Here is a 24,161-nt window from a genome sequence, read left to right on the forward strand (position 1 = left end):
ACGGTGGAATGCGTGTGACAGACCTCGCCAGGGAGTACGGCAGGAATCCATTGACCATCGGGACCATCCTGAAGATGAGGGAGAAGATCCTTGCAACGGATGCAGCCAAGGGAGTCACCAGGATCAGGAAGAACCGCCCAGCTGTTCTGGAGGAGGTCGAGAAGTTGCTGCTCATCTGGTTAGAAGAGAAGCAGCGTGCAGGGGACACAGTGACTGAGGCCGTCATTTGTGAGAAGGCCAAGGCCTTGCACGCAGACCTCGTCCGGCAACAGCCAGGAACCTCAGGCGAGCCAGAAGTCTTCAAGGCAAGCAGAGGTTGGTTTGACCAGTTCAAGACAAGATCTGGAATCCACAGCGTGGTCAGGCATGGAGAGGCTGCCAGTTCTGATGTTCCTGCGGCTGAAGACTTTGCAGCGGAGTTCCTGGAGGTTGTGAAGACGGAGGGCTACGTTCCACAGCAGGTCTTCAACTGCGACGAGACCGGGCTGTTTTGGAAGAGGATGCCCAAAAGGACTTTCATCACTCAGGAGGAGGCCAAGTTGCCTGGCCACAAGCCCATGAAGGACCGTCTGACCCTGCTCTTCTGTGGCAACGCAAGCGGCGACCTGAAGATCAAGCCCCTGCTGGTGTACCACTCGGAGAACCCACGGGCCTTCAAGAAACACAAGGTCGACAAGGAGCAGCTGAGTGTCATGTGGCGATCCAACAGCAAGGCTTGGGTCACACGTGTGCTGTTTGTGGACTGGGTCAATCTTGCTTTTGGCCCTGCTGTCAAACAGTACCTGCTGGACAACGACCTGCCGCTGAAGGCTTTGCTTCTGATGGACAATGCTCCTGCTCATCCTAAAGGCCTTGAGGAGGACTTGTTGGAGGAGTTCAGCTTCATCAGCATCATGTTCCTGCCGCCTAACACCATGCCACTGCTCCAGCCGATGGATCAGCAGGTCATCGCCAATTTCAAGAAACTCTACACCAAGGAGCTTTTCAGGCGATGCTTCGAGGTGAGTGATTGCACCACCATCACCCTGCGGGAATTCTGGAAGGACCACTTCGACATCGTCACCTGCCTGAAGATGATCACCACGGCCTGAGACGGGATCAGCCAGAGAAATTTGAATTGCGCTTGGCGCAGCCTGTGGCCGGACTGTGTGGCACCAAGTGACTCTGATGCACCAGAGTCAACAGTGGTGCAGGACACTGTTGCCTTGGGGAGGACCATGGGCCTGGAGGTCACAGAGGAGGACGTCAGCGAGCTGGTGGAGGAGCACGACCACGAGCTGACCACCCAGGAGCTGGTCGAACTGCAGGCAGAGGCTGCGCAGGAGCAGGCCTCGCTGGAAGAGGAGGAAGCAACTGAGGAACGGCTGTCCTCCAAAGAACTGAGGGACATTTGCCAGAAGTGGAAGGATGTGCAGGCTTTTGCACAGCGGCACCACCCTAACAAGCACGTGATACATGACCTTGTGAACACTTTTGATACGACGGTCATGTCGCCTTTCAGGGAGGTGCTGAAAAGGCGGATGAAGCAGCAGACCATGGACAGGTTCTTCAGCAAGAAGCAAAGAGTGGAAGAGGAACCTTCTTCGAGTGGTCCCCCAGAGTCTTAGAAAATGTACAGTACACTTTGTTGATTTTTAAATGTTTTTCTGTCATGTTTAGAAACTTAATTTATTGTTCCTTCAGTTTTTGAACTGCTCTTTACAGTATGTGTGACTTTAAAGAGCACTTAATAAACTCTTGTTGTACCAAATTTGGCTTTGTTTGGACTTTTTTTGACCATAGGAATGCATTAATTGAATTTCAATGCATTCCTATGGGATTTCGTGCTTCGCAAGACGAAAAATTCGCTAGACGAAAAAACTCGCAGAACGAATTAATTTTGTCTTGCGAGGCACCACTGTAATTCAGAATAGGACTTACTTTTGAGTAAATGTATTTATGATCTCTTTGCATTGCCAATCCCAGCTCAATAATGCCCATTTAGTTTTGCTTTGCTGTGGGCATGATGGTTTACAAACTTGCAGCAAATATGACTTTTAGGTGCAGTGTGAATCCAAAGTTAGAATTCCACTTGCAGCCTCACTGCACAAAACCAGCATTTCTGTACTGCTAAAAGGCGTTAGGAGGCAGTGAACATTAAAACAATCCTATCTGTCTGCAACCTGTTTTCTCAATGCTCACTCAGTCCTCAATCACTTTAGACAAATTCTTCCTTTATGCTCCGAATGCTTTCCCCCACTCCTCCCCCAAAAGAAAAGAAAAGTAATAATTTAGAGTAGTTCTTTACCATTTAGAAATATTACTGGAATATTTAAAGTTTTTAAGTTACAACCTTAATTAAACGCAGTAAAAGAGAATTCTAGATTTTTTTGCACTGCAAGAAAAACTGTTCCCATCTCTCAAAAAGTTAACACACTCAAAATGTGATTATGGAAATATATATATATATACATTACTATTGTAGTGAAGGCATCATCATCAACAGCACAGTTTGCCTAAGAAAAGTTTAAATATTTGTTTCTAAATAAAAAATAATAAAAAGTCTATCCCTCACTGCATTGCACTGCACACTTCTTTTGAAACTCTAGGGAATTTTGTAAGTAGGCTGTGATTTGCCATGCGGCACTGCCATTCAAAAAACAAAAATTTAGCTGGGTGTACCTAGGCCCTTGGATGCACCTAATGAAAGTTCTTTAAATCTTTAAATCCTTGCTATTATTTATATTGCACCTAAGAGCTTTACAGCAAACATGACTGGAATTGTAGTCATAAGTTTATTTCCACGAGAGAAAGTAATTTTAATGTGTGATGTTGTACTGTGTTTGAACTATTTTTGTTGGGAGCAGCCCAGAGTCGCGGAGGCAACGCAGTCAGATGGGTGGCATCATCATCATCATCATGGCAACTTATTTATAAGTAAGCATTGATAGAATAATATGCTAAAGTAATATGGAAATATCTTCCTTATTTCTTATTACATTTGAAGCAATTAGTTTTGTATTTATTATACGTACACTAGGAAAACTATTCATCCAAGTGTATTAACTTCTGGAGTATCTTAATGTTGTTGTTGTAGTTTTAAAAAAACTCAAATATAGTTAGAGAGGTGAATTCTCCCTCGCCTCCATTACATCTCCTTCTGCATTATAATACTTAAAACATAAGGGGGGGCAGGACTTACAATCTTTCAAGAAGGCTTAATCCAGCAAAGGAACCATTCTTCAATTCTGTTATCTTGTTGTTGCTCAGAATTCTATAAAACAAAATAATGTAAAAACATTACAATATTTCCCTTTTCAAACAATTGCAGTAGCATTAGATTAAATGTTTGTGGTTTTCCATCTTACGCTGCTTAAAATGATGCTTTACAGCAGAGCTTTCCAAACTTTTCATATTGGTGACACACTTTTTAGACATGCATCATTTCGCAACACAGTAATTCAGTTTTACTAGCAAATCAGAGGTTAAACTAACGCCTTCCCAGCCCCAAGAGGAGTGCGGGGAGTATATGCGTGACACACCTATACACTGCAGTGACACTATTTTGTCATGACACACAGTTTGGAAAGTTCTGCTTTACAGAATTGGTCCCCTAAGTTATTGGTCCTGAAGCTAAGCTGCAAAAACTCATGCACACCCTAGTCTGTTATATTAGATATGCATGCATTAGATATAGTTCCTTGGATCAAAATTAGAATTCCAAGTAAGCCCTTTTTCAAGTGTGCAAGAAATAAGGAGAAAATGAGGTAGACAAATTGTGAGCATTGGGTCTCGCTGAGCTCGTTCACATATAGTGCCAAGCCAGACCATGAACATGGGTGGCACTGTGGTTGAAACCACCAAGCTTGCCAATTGTAAGGTCGGCAGTTTGAATCTGCGTAACAAAATGAGCTCCCATTGCTTTGTCCAAGCTCCTGCCAACCTAGCAGTTCAAAAGCATACCAGCTTGAGTAGATAACTAGGTACTGCTGCAGCGGGAAGATAAATGGTGTTTCTGTACACTCTGGTACTCGTCACGGTGTCTCACGCACCAGAAGCACTTTAGTTATGCTGGCCAGATGACTCAGGAAAGCTGTCTGCGGACAAATGCAGGCTCCCTTGGCCTGAAAGTGGAAATGAGTGCCACAGCCCATAGCTGAACTTGACTGGACTTAACCGTCCAGGGGTCCTTTACCTTTAGTGCGAGGGCATGAGAGTGACAGTTCTCTGGACTGATTTGGCTTAATGTGTCATCCAAACCTGGGCTTGTGGTTTGTCTCATCCAGACAAACCACAAGTGGCAAACCTCGGTGACAGCTGAGCCTGGATTTCAAAGACATGCTAAGCCAAACCACAGCTCAGCTCATAGAATCCCTGGAGGAGCAAAGAAGCTGCAATCTTCAGGAGCCCACACATTAATGGTAAACTGTACTTTGACTTATCATTAATGTCCTCTCTCCCTCACTTTTTTCTTTAAATCTATATAGTGATTTATTGTTTAAAAAAACCCACAAACGTCTAAACCGTTACAAAAATAACAAAACAATAAAAGTATCAATGAAAAAAAGTATATAAAGCATTCAATATATGAAATAAAAGCTAACAGTAGCTTAAAAGAGATAAAACAGATGTAACGTCTACATGTCTAGATAGGTTTGCCTACCAGGCATGGCTAAACTTGGCCCTCCAGCTGTTTTGGGACTACAATTCCCATCATCCCTGACCACTGGTCCTGTTAGCTAGGGATAATGGAGTTGTAGTTCCAAAACAGCTGGAGGGCCAAGTTTGGCCATGCCTGGACGAAAGTGTTAAGAAAGTGCCCAAAAGAGTACAGCCTTTCTGTTTTCAACAGGAGGGGGAGTTTCAAAGTGTAGATGCTGCCACACTAAAAGATCAATTTCTTACAAGTGCAGAATGGGTCATATGCAGTACCTGTAACAGTGCCAGTTCTGCAGATAGCAAAGCAATACCACAAGTAGACTGGTCCCAAGCTGTTAAGGGTTCTTTATATCAACACCTTGAATTTGGCCCAGTAGCAAAGAGGCAAACAGTGAGCAGATGTGTCAAGAGGCTGACAGGGTCTCACTGTGCTGCAGCATTCTGTACTAACTGCTGCTTCTTATAAACACAATAAAAAGAAAGCATTTAAACTATCTGGGAAAACATCCTGACCATTTTGTAGGCAAGATCTATCCAGTTAACACGCAAACAGTTTAATGTTAATTGGAGTTCAAATAATATTAGCTAACACAAAACAGTATATAAAGACACTTGCGAATATGATATTGGTCACTCAGGAAGTACCCCCGTATGATACATACAAACACTGAAATTTGTTTAATAGTCTGCCTATGTTCACTGTTTGTGATGCGACATAGGAATCAGCTGCTTAAAAGGGGAAAAAGAATTCTGTATGACTGATAAGAGTCCCTTGTGTGAATCAAACAAGCTTTTTGGATGCCAGCCATTATTAATAACAGTAAATACTTCCTATCATAATATGAAAGGTTATCCTAAGAGGATATGTTATCATCTGTACAATCATGAAATATCTTTCCTACAGAAAACAGTGGCCACACTGAAAGCTTTCTGAAGTGTAAGTAAATATTTTTCTGGGGAAAGTTCCAGGGAACACTGTGAAAGAAACACTTGACAAAGAAAAACCCTCAAAGAGTTGCACAGTATTGCTTTAAGCACCATCTGCAGATGTTTTGACAGTATAAACTGTTCTAAGCTCCGTCCTCTGTCAAGGTACTTCTATATATAATATATTTTCAACGGATTGTTGCTGAACATTTCACCTTGTGCAGCACTGAAGCCTCCAACCCGGGGGAAGAGGGATTATACACCACACACTGAGAAAATAAAGTACAAAGTAGAAGACTATTACTTTTTAATGAGACCTTTGAAAACGTACAAGGTTCACTTTTTATTATCTGCATTTCATGAGCCAACTAGGTAGCAACTTTATGCTGAGGCTTTGCAGCAGTATGATTAACAGCATTAATGCAAGCAAATATTGACAGAGCATAATTAGATATAATTTTAAAACGTGGGGCCTATTTATTACACTTTAATATTGCCTTTCCACCAAGCAGCTTAAGATGGAGTGTACAATTCCCTTGTTCTGCACTTTTAGCCTCAAAACCACCCTGCCTAACTACAAAGCTTACTAGAGATGGGCTGAGTGACTAGCCCAAGTCAGTCAGCTTTCTGCCTGGCTCTGACTCTGCACTTGCCTCTGGCCTTTTGATTCTTATCTGTCTATTGTGTCTTGCCTTTTGTTCCTAGTTCACCTGATCCAATGTGAACTTAACACCAGTTGCATCCTGTCTAGAACCTAGGCCAAGACCTGACAAATCCTGACAGTCTGCTCAATTACAAAGGCATAAAGTTCATTTAAATTAACTGGTAGTGTGTTACCTCAAAATGATCAAACCACAAACATCAAGTCTAGACAGCAGAATCCTGCCTCCTCATACCCCCCAACCTTTTCCAGCTGGCTTCTTTCTTTTGGTAAGGCAAATAAACTGGTTTTATTTTTACAAGTTTGAACATTTTACAGCCATACAGCAAACTAAAAAAAAGATGTACTCAAAGTAATTTTGGAGAACAGAAATGCAAATATGGTTTTATTACTACAATTACTACTGATATAAAGATTCTATAATGGGAAAAAATACTAACCATAATTGAATTATATGAATGGCTAGCATACACATAATGTAGCTCTGGAAAGAAAAGTCTTGCATTTCTCAGTTTTGATAGTGGACTGCCTCTTAAGCAGTAGTTAGCAAAAGACAGGACTGTTAACTCCATGAGATGCTGGAAAAACAAAAGGAACTTTTCACTGTTCAGTATACGTAAGGCTCTCTGACAGATATTTCCACCCTTAAAAGGTGGAGAGATTGTCTTACTCTGGAAGGTAAACAGGAAGACTGGTTCAACTATGGCACTTTAAAAGTATGGTAGGACACAAAGCTGCAAAAAGCTGTACAAACAAGGCATCTGCAGGTCACCCAGAGTATTTGGTTCCAGGCAAAACCATGTTGCACTTAACAGATACAGTGGATCCTCGGGTTGCGAACGTGATCCATGCGGGAGGCATGTTCACAACCCGCAGCGCCGCATCTACGCACACGTGTGATGCGATTCGGCGCTTCTGTGCATGCGCAAGACGTGATTTAGCACTTCTGCGCATGCACAAGCACGGAAACCCGAAAGTAACCCTTTCCAGTACTTCCGGGTTTTGGCATGTCCGTAACCCGAAAATGTGCAACCCACAGCAATCACAACCTGAGGTATGACTGTACAGGTTAAAATCCTTGTTCATTCACAAAGCTCAGAGCCAAGATAGATTGCATAAAGGGGCTTGATGATTATATGTTTATTTAGAAGTAGCCCCAAGATCCCCAAAATTAAGTTGAAACAACAGCAAGGGGTGTGTGTGTGCGCGCACACACGCACAAACACATTCCTTCCATGATGTTTCCTCAAACTAAATTGCCCTCCATCCCTCCCTCCCGCTATCTGCCATACTGCAGGGAACATACAGGTTTGCGGGACTGAGACCTTGAGCGCTGGCACAAAAAGGCACCTTGTCCGCTTGCTAAAGCCTGAAGAAAAGTTGCATCAGGACTTGAGGAAAGCCCATTTGTGACAAAGCTTCAGGTCACCTCCCAAGGGCCACCAAATTCATCTTGCCTTTCCCATACCAGCAACTGCATTGCTTCACTTTTCTGGAATGCTGCTTTAGCCATTGGAGTAGCTGCAGTGGGATGTGGCATCATGCTGCAAACCTACTTCTATCCATATATTTTGAGTTGTTTTGTGAACGGATTTGTTATGAAGAAAAATCAAGGCATGAAGAGGAATTTAACACCATGCCGTTACAAATGATCTGTCAATGCAAGTATTTCTGCTTGCCTGGTAGAGCAATCTCCCCTCTGCTCCCCTCACAGTGTTTCGATTCAATTTGGGGAGAGCAGGGGTGCCACCCTGCTGTGCTAGCAGAAGTTCTTGAACAGGCTTCCACTAGTGGGAACAGTTAGCTGAATCCAGCCGGTGATGTGGAATTTATGTCCACTTTTGGGCATAGCTCCTGCCCCATCCCAAACCCCTGGTAGTTTTGGGGATTCCAAGCAACTCAATATCCTAGCAGGCCACTTAATATCTAGTAATGATAACACTTGATGGGGAAGTGGATGGCAAGAGTATCTGATGTCTTTACAAAACCTGCTGTTTTGTTTGTAAATCCTCTGGAAAACCATCTCTCAAAGGACCTGTTGATGGCATTTTACCATTGTAAATTTAATAAATAAAATATAATCAAGTCAGCTAAATAGAAAATAAGAAACTGAAGGGTGAATATCTTCAATTGTTGTTTCACAGAACAGTTTCCTGGTCATTTTCAAATTCAATAAGAAAGTAGTAAAGCAGTGGCTGTTCTGTAATAAAACTGTTCATTTGTATATATAAAATTTTAGTTTTCATTATTCTTTTAATGCAGAAATTTTTTTTGTTCTATGGGCTAGAGTTCATAAGGTTTAAGAAACTACATTCCATGGGGGGGGGGATAATGTCTGAATTTTAAGCGGGAAAATATTGCAAAATGACAATCAAATTAACATCTGTAGTTCATGGTATTGTTCCAACTAGATATTTATCAGTCTTTATGAGAACCACATATCCAAGGTTAAAGAAAGTAACCAACTATACATTTGAGGTTTTATATTTTTCACTAGTGGTACTAGTGTTTTTGAATACCTCCCTGCTGGCATAGAGAAGACCTCGCCTGTACTGGCAATCTGCAGACTCTTAAAGGTGCATCTATTTAGGTGAGTGTTCCCTTTCCCTTGATCTTCCTGATCCAACTGTTATACCTGCTCTTTTAACTGTTATGCTTTCTGATGCACTTGTTTAAGCGTTTTGATGCATTTTTTTAATTGTGCGTTTTAAATACATATGGCTTTTATAATTGATTTTATCCTTGGAAACTACTTAGTAGCCATTCTGTCATGCAAGTGATGTATAAATTAATTAATGAAAAATAAATGAAAAACTCTCACAGCCCTAATTAGGGCTGGTACTCAACTTGATGACTACAAAAAAACTGTTTGGCACCTCTGAAATTTGATCTTTTGGAGTGGCTGGAGATGGTTCTTTCACAAGAGCTGCTTTGTTAGATCAATCCCAAGAGTTCTTCAATTTCCTGCAGCAGCTAACCAAATACTTTTTCAGAAGCTTACACAGTACGATGGTGGGAAGTATCCAGTTGTTTGTCTCCACCATACAGTACTCCGGGAATACAGATTCTTATCTAGCCACTGACAGATCTATTCTCTCTGAATTTGTCGAATCCCCTTTTTTAAGAGCCATTTAAGCTTGCGGCTTTCACTATATCCTGTGGTAATGAACTCCCTGAGTTAATTATATGTTATATGAAGTACTTCCTTCTGTCTTTCCTGTACCTACTGTCAAACAATTCCATTTGATATCTCACATTCTATTATTCAAAGGGAAACTCGTTCACACTCTACACCATTCCTTCTTTCCCAGTATCTTACAAGCCTTAGCAGTCAAGTGATCACCTAAAAGTTGTGTCCTGTAAAGCATTACCAAAGTAGCAGGAACACTTGCCAGAACCAACAATGAAATCCATCCTCTAGACAATCCTATAAACAAGTGGCAGTCTTTCCCAATTCTAAACAAGTTATACACACCATATATATTCCAAATGTACCTCTTGCTCAGGAGCTTATTTTATTAGTAGCGTGAACAAATATAGACATTATCTTAAAACTTAAAGGCTTAGTAGTTCATGGCATTCACTCCAAAACCATTTTTATTACAGTGCCATTCTCCTCCTGCCATAAAGAAGAGTTACACTTAACACAATCAACCTCTCAACATAAATGACCAATACAATGCCTGTATCAATTATTGGGTGTCCTATTGCAGTCAGGCAAACAAGGTGAGCTTTGTATTTTTCTGCCACAAATATCTAGCAACAGACACCAAATGTTGCCATTACTACAGTGTTAAATTTGGCCAAATTTCAAATTGGCATGAAATGTAATTTCAGATGTAATGGGCACAGAAATCTCTTTCTGCGTGATTTATGGAGATTCTTTGATACAGAACGTACATCGTTCTGCATAGAACATAAAAATTAGCTGCCAAGAGCTACATCACTATTATTTTACTTCATATGCCACCTCCCTATGCCTGCCAAGTCCCCTCAACACAAATATATAAGATGTAAACTCCAAGTTGATATTCTGGCAGTCACTGTAATGAATAGATCTGCAAAGGTTACCAGTGTGTTAAAATGTTGCTTATATGTTATTACCTACAACTTCAAACATTTCCAATAGCTCCTGACTTTTCTTATAATATTCCATACTGCCTCTTTGAAATGGATCTTGCACTTAAAAAAATAGTAACTTGAATATTAAAACAGATGGTCTAATCAACATGTTTAAAAATAAGCTTCACTGTGATGTAACAGGTACCGTACTTTTTGCTCTATAAGACTCCTAAATTTTACAAACTACTGTAACAAATAAATAAATATTCTTTTTAAAAAATGAACAAAAGGCTGCTGGATGGTATTTTTGATCTGATCCAGTATAGGCAAAGGCTTTCTTAGAATGCTCATGCAGCCTATGTACCTGCAGGAAAGCAATTTTTTCCCAAAAAACACTGTGAGTGAGGTGTGAATTGGGAAGAAGGAAAAAAGATGTTGTTATTTACTTTATTTTCAAAGTGCATGTGCAAAAGAGTGTTACTGCACCATTTACTACAGGGAGACCAGGCATCTTCCATACATCCCTTTTCCTGTATGCTGCCTTTCCATAGTGAGGAAACCATACTCAGGTGGGAAGGAAGAAGTTGTTATTTACTTTATTTACAAAGTGCTTGCATGAAACAGCATTATTACACTGTGTGACAAAAAAAAACAATTATGAGGAGGAGACCAGGAATCTTCCATGCCATGCACACGTTGCTTTATCTGTATGCCACCTTTCCATAGCTAAAACGCCACGCTATGGTGTGAGGCGGATGGAGGGAAGGAAAGATGGTGTTATGGGGTTGTGAGAAGGAGCGCTGTTACGCAGTGACAAAAACCAATTACAAGAGGGAGACAGGACATCTTCCACACTTCCTAGGGTTGCCATATTTCGAAGAGAGAGAAAAGACACATTTGCCGACTTATACTTTTAACTATGGATCGCAATGATGGCTCTCATTTTACATACCCATGAAAAAGAGGACGCACCCTGCAAAAAAAAAAAAAAAGGTACATAGGACAACCCCTAACATCCATATACTTCACATTATCTGCACGCCGCCTTTCCAGTCAGAAAGCAGGCTCCAGCATGAAGCAGGAGGAGGGAACAGAAGGTGTTGTTATAGTCAGGAAGACCAAATTTTTAATAAGGAATGGGTAAAGTTTATAACTTATCTTAAAGGCCACTGTAAACAGTTAAAATCATTAGTAGGATTGGGATAGCACTTCTGGTTTAAAGTTGAATTCTGGACATAATGGAAGTAAAGAGTTTGGATTATCAAAAAAGACGCGGGAAGAACTGGTTAATAACAGGACCCACATAGGGAAGGGTGGAAGTCCAGGAGATTCCTGGAATCTTGTTTTTATGACTGATGTTTGATAGATCTCTGTAAAATTTTAAGTTGAAAAATCATATATATATATATATATATATATATATATATATATATATATATACACACACACACACACACACACACACATAGTAGTACCTCGGGTTACAGACGCTTCAGGTTACATACGCTCCAGGTTACAGACTCCGCTAACCCAGAAATAGTACCTCGGGCTAAGAACTTTGCATCAGGATGAGAACAGAAATTGCGCGGCAGCAGCAGGAGGCCCCATTAGCTAAAGTGGTGCTTCAGGTTAAGAACAGTTTCAGGTTAAGAACGGACCTCCGGAACGAATTAAGTACTTAACCCGAGGTACCACTGTATAGGTAAAGGGTAAAGGACCCCTGGACGGTTAAGTCCAGTCAAAGGCGACTATGGGGTTGCGGCGCTCATCTCGCTTTCAGGCTGAGGGAGCTGGCATTTGTCCACAGACAGCTTTCTGGGTCATGTGGCCAGCAGGACTAAACCGCTTCTGGTGCAACGGAACACCGTGACAGAAACCAGAGTGCATTGAAACGCCGTTTACCTTCCCACCGCAACGCTACCTATTTATCTACTTGCACTGGCATGCTTTCAAACTGCTAGGTTGGCAGGAGCTAGGACAGAGCTCTTCTCCATTGCGAGGATTTTAACCGCTGACCTTCTGATCTGCAAGCCCAAGGCTCAGTGGTTTAGACCACAGCACCACCCGCGCATATATATATATATATATATATATATATATATACACACACACACACACACACACAGTCATACTTCGGGTCGAAGTAGCTTTAGGATGAATATTTTCGGAGCCCGTTACTTCCGGGTTTCGCCACTCGCGCATGCACAGACACTCAAAATGACATCACACGCATGCGCAGAAGCAGCGAAACGCGACCCACGCAATCACGTCTTACGTTTACTTCAGGATGCGAACAGGGCTCCGGAACAGATCCCGTTCGTATCCAGAGGTACCACCATATATTAAAAGGAAGGTGTTGTTATAGAGCATGGGTCGGCAAACTAAGGTCTGGCTGCCAGATCCGGCCCAATTGCCTTCTAAATCCAGCCAGCGGACATTCTGGGAATCAGCGTGTTTTTACATGAGTAGAATGTGCCCTTTTATTTAAAATGCATCTCTGGGTTATTTGCGGGGCACAGGAATTCGTTCATTTATTTCCCCCCCAAAATATAGCCCGGCTCCCCACAAGGTCTGAGGGATGGTGGACCGGCCCCCTGCTGAAAAAGTTTGCTGACTCCTGTTATAAGGGTTGTGCGTTGATAGTCGAGTGAGGGGGAAGGTAAAAAAAGCAATCAGGAGAGGGAGATGGGGCATCTTCCACACCCACCCACCCACCCCCAAACACCCCACCACCTTTTTGTCTGCACGCTGCCTTTGGCACAGCCCGAAACCACACTGAAAAGGCGGCTTGAAGGGGAGTGGGAAGGAATAACAAACAATGAGCCAAACACACGGGGGTAAAGAGCAGGGCCGAATCGATCAGTACTACTACTACTACTACTACTAATAAATTTTTATTTATACCCCGCCCTCCCCATATACTACCGAGAGGAGGGAAAAACCACAACGAATAATAATAATAAGAATAGAGATTTTAAAAAGAAGTCTCCATCGCAGGGACCCAATCCCACTCCAATAATAATAATAACAACAATAACAATAACAATAATAATAATAGAGATTTTAAAAAGTCTCCATTGCAGGGACCCAATCCCACTCCAATAATAATAAGAAGAATAGAGATTTTAAAAAGAAGTCTCCATCGCAGGGACCCAATCCCACTCCAATAATAATAATAATAAGAATAGAGATTTTAAAAAGAAGTCTCCATCGCAGGGACCCAATCCCACTCCAATAATAATAATAATAAGAATAGAGATTTTAAAAAGAAGTCTCCATCGCAGGGACCCAATCCCACTCCAATAATAAGAATAAGAATAGAGATTTAAAAAAGAAGTCTCCATCGCACTAACCCAATCCCACTCCAATAATAATAATAATAAGAATAGAGATTTTAAAAAGAAGTCTCCATCGCAGGGACCCAATCCCACTCCAATAATAATAATAATAGAGATTTTAAAAAGAAGTCTCCATCGCAGGGACCCAATCCCACTCCAATAATAATAAGAAGAATAGAGATTTTAAAAAGAAGTCTCCATCACAGGGAGGACCCCGGCCCTCCCCCAAGCCCTTCCCTCGGCGTCGCTTACTCACAGGGTGACCGTCCTGTTGGGGAGCCCGCCGGGGTCGGGGACGCGGGCCAGAGCCAGGCTGCTGCAGACCACCTTCCCTCCCGCTCCCGCTTCGGCCGGCGGAGAAGCCTTGCCGCTCCTGAGGCGACCGCCGCCTCCTCCTCCTCCGCCGTCCTGTTTGCAGCCTTCGGGCAGCCCGGAGGAGCCTCCGCCTCGGACCAGCGCCAGCGCCGCCGCCGCCAGCAGCACCAGCGGAGCTCCCCGGCTCGCCATGGCCGCCTCCCTCGAGGGGGGGGACCGCCCCGCCGCCGCCCCGGCGAGGGAGCCAGCGAGGCCTAGCGGCGCGGCAACCCGGCCGGGGCCGCCATGAAGGGATTTAACCGAGGAGTCGGCGCCAACGGCCGAACCGAATCCACACACACACACCTCACGCACGACGCCTCGCCCCGCGCGCGGGCAGCAGGGCGCATGCGCGGCCGGGGAGGGCGCCCAGCACGCGCAGTGAGGAGCCCTGAAGCCGCCGCGGGTGCCCTGGCTCTGCGGAAGGAAGGGCAAGCAGAGACCTAAGTTTCACTGGGTTGTGATTTCGCCTCGCCCCCGCGCGCGCGGGCAGCAGGGCGCATGCGCGGCCCGGGAGGACACCGAGCACGCGCGGTGAGGAGCCCTGAAGCCGCCGTGGATGCCCCTGGCTCTGAGGAAGGAAGGGCAAGTAGAAACCAGGAGTTTTGCCTGTATGGGATGATGGGGGTGGGTGTGTGTGTGTGTGTGTGTGTTTGTTCCAGTTTTGCAATTCCGTTTCTGGGCTGTTCTTAGAAAAGGTACGGGTTGGTGTTTTTTGTTTTTGTTTTTTTAAAAAGGGTTTTCAAAACTGCTTGCTTTTTTCATATTAAATTTGTATTCTTGCAATTTGGAGTTTCTATGCTGTTCTTAGCGGAGTTTGTGCGGGTTGGTTTTCGCCCATGGGAATTTTTTTAAGGGTTTTCGGAACTCTACTTGTTTGTTTGTTAAATCTGTATACCTCCCTTCACCTGAAGATCTCAGAGCAGTTCACAGCATAAAAATACAAAATAAAAACAAAAATACATAATAAGAACAAAAACAAACCCATAACCCTCATTTCCCGCAAATAAGTTTTGCAGCTTGTCCATAGGTGGTGTTATATGGCCTTTTAAACTCCCGTTTTTTTTGTGTGTGTGTGTGTGTGTGTGTGTGTGTGTGTTTGTTTGTGTGTGTGTGTGTGCACACAAATAACTCTCTTTGTTCCTTACTATATTGGCGCAGCAACAAAATTGCTAGCATATTTGCAAAGGCAGGCAGGGTCAGATATGTTGAGATTCCTGTATTGCAAGGCTTGGACTAGATAACCCTTGGGGTGCTTCCAGCTCTACAATTCTATGATTCTGTACATTTTTATGTTTTTATATTGTAAACTGCACTATGAACCTCAGATGAATGGCAGGTATAGAAATCTAATAAATAAAATTACAGTGGTACCTTGGGTTACAGACGCTTCAGGTTACAGACTCCGCTAACCCAGAAATGGTACCTCGGGTTAAGAACTTTGCTTCAGCGCTGCAACCCCAGAGTCGGCCACGACTGGACATTTACCTAGCCTGGACAGGAGAAGACTGAGAGGCAATATGATAGCCATGGAGGATGAAGCAAGCTTGTTTTCTCCTGCTCCTAGAGGGTATGACGGGAACCAATGGATTCAAATTATAAGAGAGGAGATTCCAGCTAAACATCAGGAAGAACTTTCTGACAGTAAGAGTCGTCTGGCAGTGGAGCAGACTCCCTCGGAAGGTGGTGGTCTGTGCTCCTTGCAGGTTTTCAAGCAGAGGTTGAATGCCATGTATGATCCAGTTGAGATGTTGGGGGTGCACTGGATGTCTCTTGGGGTCCCTTCCAACTCAACAATTCTATGATTCTCATATAAAAGAAAGAAGGGAAATAAAAAAAGGGGAGGGAAAGAGAGGAAATGACACATCAAGAGCAGTGGCGTAGCGTGGGTTGTCAGCACCCGGGGCAAGGCAAGTAATTTGTGCCCCCTAACCCGTGGATTTGCGCCCCCTAACCCGTGGATTTGCGCCCCCTAACCCTAACCCCCAGATATTGCGCCCGGTGCGGCCAGCCCCCCCCTGCACCCCCCACGCTACGCCACTGATCAAGAGGGGAGAGGGACAACATAGCAAAACACTATACAGTGGTACCTTGGGTTACAAACGCTTCAGGTTACAGACTCCACTAACCCAGAAATAGTACCTCGGGTTAAGAACTTTGCTTCAGGATGAGAACAGAAATCAGGCTCCGGCGGCGCGGTGGCAGCAGGAGGCCCCATTAGCTAAAGTGGTGCTTCAGGTTAAGAACAGTTTCAGATTAAGTACGGACCTCCGGAACGAATTAAGTACTTAACCCGAGGTACCACTGTACTACGTACGTACATACATACTGTTGACTTATATATCCTCAATTAAAGTTTGTGTTGTTTTTGTTGCTGTGTCATTGCATTGTTTTTATGTACAACCTGCAAGATATAAAAATCTAATAAAGACAATTAAAATGAAAGATAAGACACTATGTATGTAGCAAATGAATATGAAAAAATATTTTACTATATTATGATTATTATTTTTCACAATACAGGCGTTATAGAGTACTTGGGTAGAGAAACCTATTAATTATCCTTGAGCTCAGGAGGCGTGAATGGTTGCTTTATGCATGATAACTCTGTAAAGAATGTCTATAAGCCCTCAATAAAATTGTAAATCGTTGTGGTGCCTGCCCTGGCTTTGATGTTCCAGTTCCCCTAAACGGAAACATGTTGTAGCAGGCACTGATGTTGGCCTGTTAAAATAAAAAATATATAAAGACATAATAAGAATCCAAGCTGCAGTAGTAACACAATACCTTTATTACAGTCAATTAAAAATCACAAAGAATCAAGGTAGCATATGAGTTTAACAGAACTCGTCAGGCTCAGTGTGAAATCTTGGGAAGGCCGGCTCATCCTCTTATATACCTGCTGGGATTGACAAGGCATCTGACCCTCACCTGAATCTCATAGCTCTCCTGTCTCTGATTAGTTATCTTTTAACTCTTGGGTGGTCCAAACGATGCAAGTTTACTTAGAAGTAAATCCCACTTTATTTAGCAGAGTTTGTTAAGAAGTTCAGTGGGTAAAGAATAGGCCAAAATCCTGCTCAGTGGGACTTAATCCTGAGTAAAACAAATGTTGTTGTTTAGTCGTTTAGTCGTGTCCGACTCTTCGTGACCCCATGGACCAGAGCACGCCAGGCACTTCTGTCTTCCACTGCCTCCTGCAGTTTGGTCAAACTCATGCTGGTAGCTTCGAGAACACTATCCAACCATCTCGTCCTCTGTCGTCCCCTTCTCCTTGTGCCCTCCATCTTTCCCAACATCAGGGTCTTTTCCAGGGAGTCTTCTCTTCTCATGAGATGGCCAAAGTATTGGAGCCTCAGCTTCAGGATCTGTCCTTCCAGTGAGCACTCCTTCATAGATCACTGCTTTGTCGTGGCGAAGGGGCTTGAATAACTCAGAGAAGCTATGAACTCTGCAGAGCAGGGCACCCAAGATGAACAAGTCATAGTGGAGAGTTTTGACCAAACGTGATCCACCTGGAGGAGGAACCGGCAAGCCACTCCAGTATCCCTGCCAAGAAAACTCCATGGACAAAGACAACAGGCATATAAAAGTAAAAAAAAATACTTAAGGGTTATACTACACGACTGAAATCTTATGCATGCTTATCTGGGCTTTTGGGTGAACATGCATAGGACTGGCCTGTGCTGGCCTTTTCATTCATTTCATTGTTCCTGTGCCCGGTACACTTGGGATTTTGTCAAGCTTTTTAATGTGCAATGTTTTATTATGCGTTTATATATGTTGGAAGCTTCCCAGAGTGTCTGGGGCAACCCAGTCAGATGGGTGAGGTACAAATAATAAAATCATTATGATAAAACTATAAACTATTGGCATGAGAAAGAGCGTCTGGGGAAAATGGGTGTCATGCAAGTACACTCATCACAGAACTATTACATTGTGTGAGGCTTCCTGATGAACATATGCAAGTCCCCATTAGTTGCTGGGCAGTGTTTGGAAGATTCCCAACACTTCATGAGAGATCAAATGAGAAGTACTGTATAGAGAAGAGTGCATTTGCCATTCCTAGAAGATTTCTCTCCGCTATTCATACCTGTTCATTAACTGTGGATTCTACTTAACATACCGTATTTTTTGCTCTATAAGACTCACTTTTTCCCTCCTAAAAAGTAAGGGGAAATGTGTGTGCGTCTTATGGAGCGAATGCAGGCTGCGCAGCTATCACAGAAGCCAGAACAGCAAGAGGGATTGCTGCTTTCACTGTGCAGCGATCCCTCTTGCTGTTCTGGCTTCTGAGATACAGAATATATTTTTTCTTGTTTTCCTCCTCCAAAAACTAGGTGAGTCTTGTGGTCTGGTGCGTCTTATAGAGCGAAAAATACAGTATATGAGATTTAACATGCAATAACTGACCCTTATGCAATAGGACTAGGTTTGTTTGTAGCGTATCTGTGTGAGATCATTTGCCAGGTTTTTATAGACGTGTGGGGACCACAGAAAATTTAATATAATTAGTGTGCGTAAGAGACCGGCTGCCCCATGCCTTGTTACAAATTGAATAGATTCTGTAGTCGTCTGTAATGTCTGGTTATGTATTGAATGAAGTGAATGTTTCCCTCGCTGCAATATAAAGGCAAGGGACCTTTATAAATGGGAGACAAATCCCAAAGTAATATTTTTGTTTAATTCTATTTCAAAGTTTTAACAAGCAAGTAGGCCCCTGTTTGGTCTATTAGAGCAAAATTAAATTACAATAAAACAATCTAAAAGTTAAATGTTATGGGAAGTTTTTAATGTTTGATCTTTTATTGGGTTTTTAATGTTCTGTTGGGAGCTGCCCAGAGTGGCTGGGGAAACCCAGCCAGATGGGCAGGGTATAAATAAGAATAACAACAACTTCTTCTTCTTCTTCTTCTTCTTCTTCTTCTTATTCTTATTCTTATTCTTCTTCAAGTTCATCAAAACCAACAATGTCCACAATGCAGTATGTGGGCTTTCAAGTTTCACTGAAGTTTTCCTCAGGCTTGAGGTTTCTATCTTTTTATTTCCTCTGTTCCTGTCCCTTTAAAGAAAAAGTATACATATTTTATGTATAGGTAAAGGTAAAGGGACCCCTGACCATTAGGTCCAGTCATGACCGACTCTGGGGTTGTGGCGCTCATCTCACTTTACTGGCTGAGGGAGCCGGCATACAGCTTCCGGGTCATGTGGCCAGCATGACTAAGCCGCTTCTGGCGAACCAGAGCAGCGCACGGAAACGCCATTTACCTTCCCGCCGGAGCGGTACCTATTTATCTACTTGCACTTTGATGTGCTTTTGAACTGCTAGGTTGGCAGAAGCAAGGACCAAACTATGGGAGCTCACCCCATTGCAGGGATTCGAACCACCGACCTTCTGATCGGCAAGTCCTAGGCTCTGTGATTTAACCCACAGCGCCACCCGCGTCCCTTTCATTTTATGTACAGTATTTTTTGCTCTATAAGACTCACTTTTTCCCTCCTAAAAAGTAAGGGGAAATGTGTGTGCATCTTATGGAGCGAATGCAGGCTGCGCAGCTATCCCAGAAGCCAGAACAGTGAGAGGGATTGCTGCTTCCACTGCACAGCGATCCCTCTTGCTGTTCTGGCTTCTGAGATTCAGAATATTTTTTTTCTTGTTTTCCTCCTCCAAAAACTAGGTGCGTCTTGTGGTCTGGTGCGTCTTATAGAGCGAAAAATATGGTATACTAATGTCTTATAAAAGCTACAAAGTTAAAAATGAATAACAAACGGAGTGCCCTTCTGACAGTAACCTTTCTGGCGTACAGAAATTCAGCAGATAAAACTTCCTTTTGGTGTGGAAGAGGGATGGGGAAAGCCTTTACGGTGCATTGTCTTTCCCGCCCCGGGAGAGGTTATATTTTTCTTGCAGACAATCCAATTGCTTGCTGAAACTGAGCATTTGTAGGAGAAAATTATATGAGGCTTCAATCCTAGAGACATTTACTAGGGAGTAAGATCTGCTTCTGATTAAATTTACTACCCATGTGTAATATGGTGATTTACTTTGACTGCAGTCTGATACTTTTCTGGAAGCAAGTCCCATTAACATATGCAGAATTGCACTGTAGGTTGGGCTAGTCTGTAACTGGTCTTCCAGTTCCAGATACAGGGGGTTGGACTAGATGACCCTCGGAGTCCCTTCCAACTCTACAATTCTACAATTCTATGAAAAGTGTGTGTGTGTGTGTGTGTGTGTGTGTGTTTGCAGAAAGAGGTGGGGTTTTGTTTTTTTCTTCCACCCTACACTCCATCAACCATCAGTTTAAAGACAAAAAAGATAGATGGCTTTCAGTTGTCTGTTTATATTTGAGCTGGAAAAAAAACCCTGGCAGCACTTCAAACCCTCAGACATCTTTAGGGCAAGGAGAGATAAACAGAAGCTCACTTATCTTCTCGGGAAATTTCAACCTGTTTTCCCCTTATTTTAGCACTTCTAACTTTCTTTCATCAAGTCTGGTTTCCTTGCCTGTGTACATGATATCCAGGCATCAACAACAGCTCACTTCAAAGACACTTTCTTGTTTTGTTTTCCCCCTTGAAGGGAATTTGAAGTTGTCGTTCCAGCAAGGAAAGGATAAAAGTCCTGTACTCAGAAAGGACCGATCTTCAGTTGTTACCATTAAACAGGATATGAGCCAGTGTGGTACTGGTGTCTGCCGTGTTGGACTCGAACCCGCAGCAAACAGTAATAATAATAATAATAGTAATAATAGTAATAATAATAATAATTTATTATTTGTACCCCTGCCCATCTGGCTGGGTTTCCCCAGCCACTCTGGGCGGCTTCCACAAAGACCAAAAATACACTAATATGTCATACATTAAAAACTTCCCTGAACAGGGCTGCCTTAAGATGTCTTCTGAATGTTAGGTAGTTGTTTATCTCTTTGACATCTGGTGGGAGGGCGTTCCACAGGGCGGGTGCCACTACCGAGAAGGCCCTCTGCCTGGTTCCCTGTAGCTTTGCTTCTCGCAATGAGGGAACCGCCAGAAGGCCCTCGGTGCTGGACCTCAGTGTCCGGGCAGAACGATGGGGGTGGAGATGCTCCTTCAGGTATACTGGACCGAGGCCGTTTAAGGCTTTAAAGGTCAACACCAACACTTTGAATTGTGCTCGGAAACGTGCTGGGAGCCAATGTAGGTCTTTCAAGACCGGTGTTATGTGGTCTCGGCGGCTGCCCCCAGTCACCAGTCTAGCTGCCGCATTCTGGATTAGTTGTAGTTTCCGAGTCACCTTCAAAGGTAGCCCCTCATAGAGCGCATTGCAGTAGTCCAAGTGGGGGATAACCAGAGCATGCACCACTCTGATGAGACAGTGTGCAGGCAGGTAGGGTCTCAGCCTGCGTACCAGGTGGAGCTGGTAGACAGCAGCCCTGGACACAGAATTGACCTGCGCCTCCATGGACAGCTGTGAGTCCAAAATGACTCCCAGGCTGCGCACCTGGTCCTTCAGGGGCACAGTTACCCCATTCAGGACCGGGGAGTCCTCCACACCAGCCTGCCCCCTGTCCCCCAAAAACAGTACTTCTGTCTTGTCAGGATTCAACCTCAATCCATTAGCCACCATCCATCCTCCAACCGCCTCCAGGCACTCACACAGGACCTTCACCACCTTCACTGGTTCTGATTTGAAAGAGAGGTAGAGATTTGAAAGAGAGGTAGTGCATTAAAAGTCAAATGCCATGCCACAGGGTGGCCTCGGATGAATCGCTCTCAACCAAATCGACCTCGCAGGGCTGTTGTCAATATAAAATGGGATAAACCTGAAACATGCGACCTTGTTTCTTGGACGAAAGATAGCATACACAGAAAGACTGTGGTGGGCAACTGTTTCCATACTGAGGGAAGCATTCCTTTGGAGATAATCTGACAGGTACCAAACGCCAGCGGTGGGGGGAACCAGAACCAGTGATAAGCAGGAGATGGCAACAAACACTTTCTGGATTAACGACTCTGGAATACAGACTGCCATGTTTTAATTTTTATCACGGCTACCTCTGCGGGGAGCTGGCTTCCCCGCAAATCTGCTCTGGTTTACAAAGATGTCTGCAAACAGGAAATGAAGGTTGGCGACATTTAACCCCTCTTCTGTGGGAACCCCTTGCAGACGACCGCCGAGCCTGGAGACAGACAGTCAAGTTGTGCATCCACATAGCCTCCAAAATTTCTCCGATGGAAATAGGGTGTCAAGATGCTGTCAGCAGCTCCAGGCTGGTTGCCCAGGAAAGTACAGTGGTACCTCGCAAGACGAATGCCTCGCAAGACGAAAAACGCGCAAGACGAAAGAGTTTTCCATTTTTTGAGTCGTTCCGCAAGACGAATTTCCCTATGGACTTGCTTCGCAAGACGAAACGTCTTGCGAGTTTGTTTCCTTTTTCTTAAAGCCGCTAAGCCGTTAATAGCCGTTAAGCCGCTAATAGCCGTGCTTCGCAAGACAAAAAAACCGCAAGACGAAGAGACTCACAGAACGGATTAATTTCGTCTTGCGAGGCACCACTGTATACAGACAAGGAAAGTTTCTTACCGCCCTTTTTTATTTCAATCTTTACAGAGAGAGGCTATAGATCCCAGCCTCTTGGATAATGGCGTTGTCCCGAGTGAATCTCCACCTCCGCCAGTCTCTCCCACTTCCTCATTTGTCACTTCTATGGGTGCTGCTACGTGCCCTCTGTCTTTGAGCTCTTTGCTCTCCTACTTTTAAGGCTCTCCAGGTTCTGAGAGATGGAGGTTCTGGCATGCTTTCTAATGACAACATGTCAGCCAGCTGCTGTTCTGGCTCCCCCATGATATTCCAGCTTTTCCCCTCATCTGCCTCTGAGCTGCTACCTGCCTCAAACCCCTGTTGTAAATCTATACTGTCTTCCTCCTCCCAGAAGGAGTCAGGATGGAGAGATCTCCACCATTCCTCCTCTTCTCAGTCCCTGACATAGGGACATCCTACTCCATAGTGGTACCTCGGGTTAAGAACTTAATTCGTTCTGGAGGTCCATTCTTAACCTGAAACTGTTCTTAACCTGAGGTACCACTTTAGCTAATGGGGCCTCCCGCTGCCACTGTGCTGCCATCGTGTGATTTCTGTTCTCATCCTGAAGCAAAGTTCTTAACCCGAGGTACTATTTCTGGGTTAGCGAGTCTGCAACCTGAAGCATCTGTAACCTGAAGCATCTGTAACCTGAGGTACCACTGTAATAATAATTCTATTATTTATACCCCACACATCTTACTGGGTTGCCGCAGCCATTCTGCACAGCTTCAAACATATATAAAAACATAATAAAACATCAAACATTTAAAAAAACTTCCCTTCAGGTATCTCCTAAAGGTTTATAGTTACTTAAGTATCTATAAACGCTGTGGTCTAAACCACTGAGCCTAGGGCTTGCCGATCAGAAGGTTGGCGGTTTGAATCCCCACAACGGGGTGAGCTCCCGTTGCTCGGTCCCTGCTCCTGCCCACCTAGCAGTTCAAAAGCACGTCAAAGTGCAAGTAGATAAATAGGTACCACTCCGACAGGAAGGTAAATGGTGTTTCCGTGCGCTGCTCTGGTTTGCCAGAAGCTGCTTAGTCATGCTGGCCACATGACCCGGAAGCTGTACGCCGGCTCCCTCGGCCAGTAAAACGAGATGAGTGCCGCAACCCAGAGTTGTCCGTGACTGGACTTAACGGTCAGGGGTCCCTTTACCTTTACCTTACCTGGCTTGGGGGTTGCATAACTCCATACCCTCCAACTTTTCTCCAATGAAAAATAGGGACATTCTAAGGAAAAGCGGGACATACTGGGATCAAATCAGAAACTGGGACAGCTTCTGTAAATCTGGGACTGTCCCTGGAAAATAGGGACACTTGGAGGGTCTGCATCCATAGCAGTGACCAGAGGAGGGATGTGTGCTGGGAAGAGCACAAAGAGAATACAGTGGTACCTCGGGTTAAGTACTTAATTCGTTCCGGAGGTCCGTTCTTAACCTGAAATTGTTCTTAACCTGAAGCACCACTTTAGCTAATAGGGCCTCCTCCTGCTGCTGCTGCGCCGCCGCCGCCACACTATTTCTGTTCTCATCCTTAACCCGAGGTACTATTTCTGGGTTAGTGGAGTCTGTAACCTGAAGCGTATGTAACCCGAGGTACTACTGTAAACACCA

The 24,161-nt window shown here is 43.9% G+C and overlaps 1 protein-coding gene across 1 annotated transcript in view; it reads right to left on the reverse strand.

Moving 5' to 3' along the window:
• Window positions 1–14,471, reverse strand: part of ADGRA3 (adhesion G protein-coupled receptor A3) — a 44,919-nt gene extending 30,448 nt beyond the window's left edge. The window contains exons 1-2 of the mRNA XM_083630131.1: window positions 13,883–14,471; window positions 3,182–3,253 (exon numbers count right to left, since the gene is read on the reverse strand). Of these exons, the coding sequence (XP_083486257.1) occupies window positions 3,182–3,253; window positions 13,883–14,133 (323 nt within the window). The 5' untranslated portion in view covers window positions 14,134–14,471. The remainder of the gene's footprint in view (window positions 1–3,181; window positions 3,254–13,882) is intronic.
• Between the last annotated feature and the right edge of the window lie 9,690 nt (window positions 14,472–24,161).

The sequence above is a fragment of the Podarcis filfolensis genome, assembly GCF_964270895.1.
Source record: "Podarcis filfolensis genome assembly, chromosome: 9".
Taxonomy (NCBI): Eukaryota; Metazoa; Chordata; class Lepidosauria; order Squamata; family Lacertidae; genus Podarcis; species Podarcis filfolensis.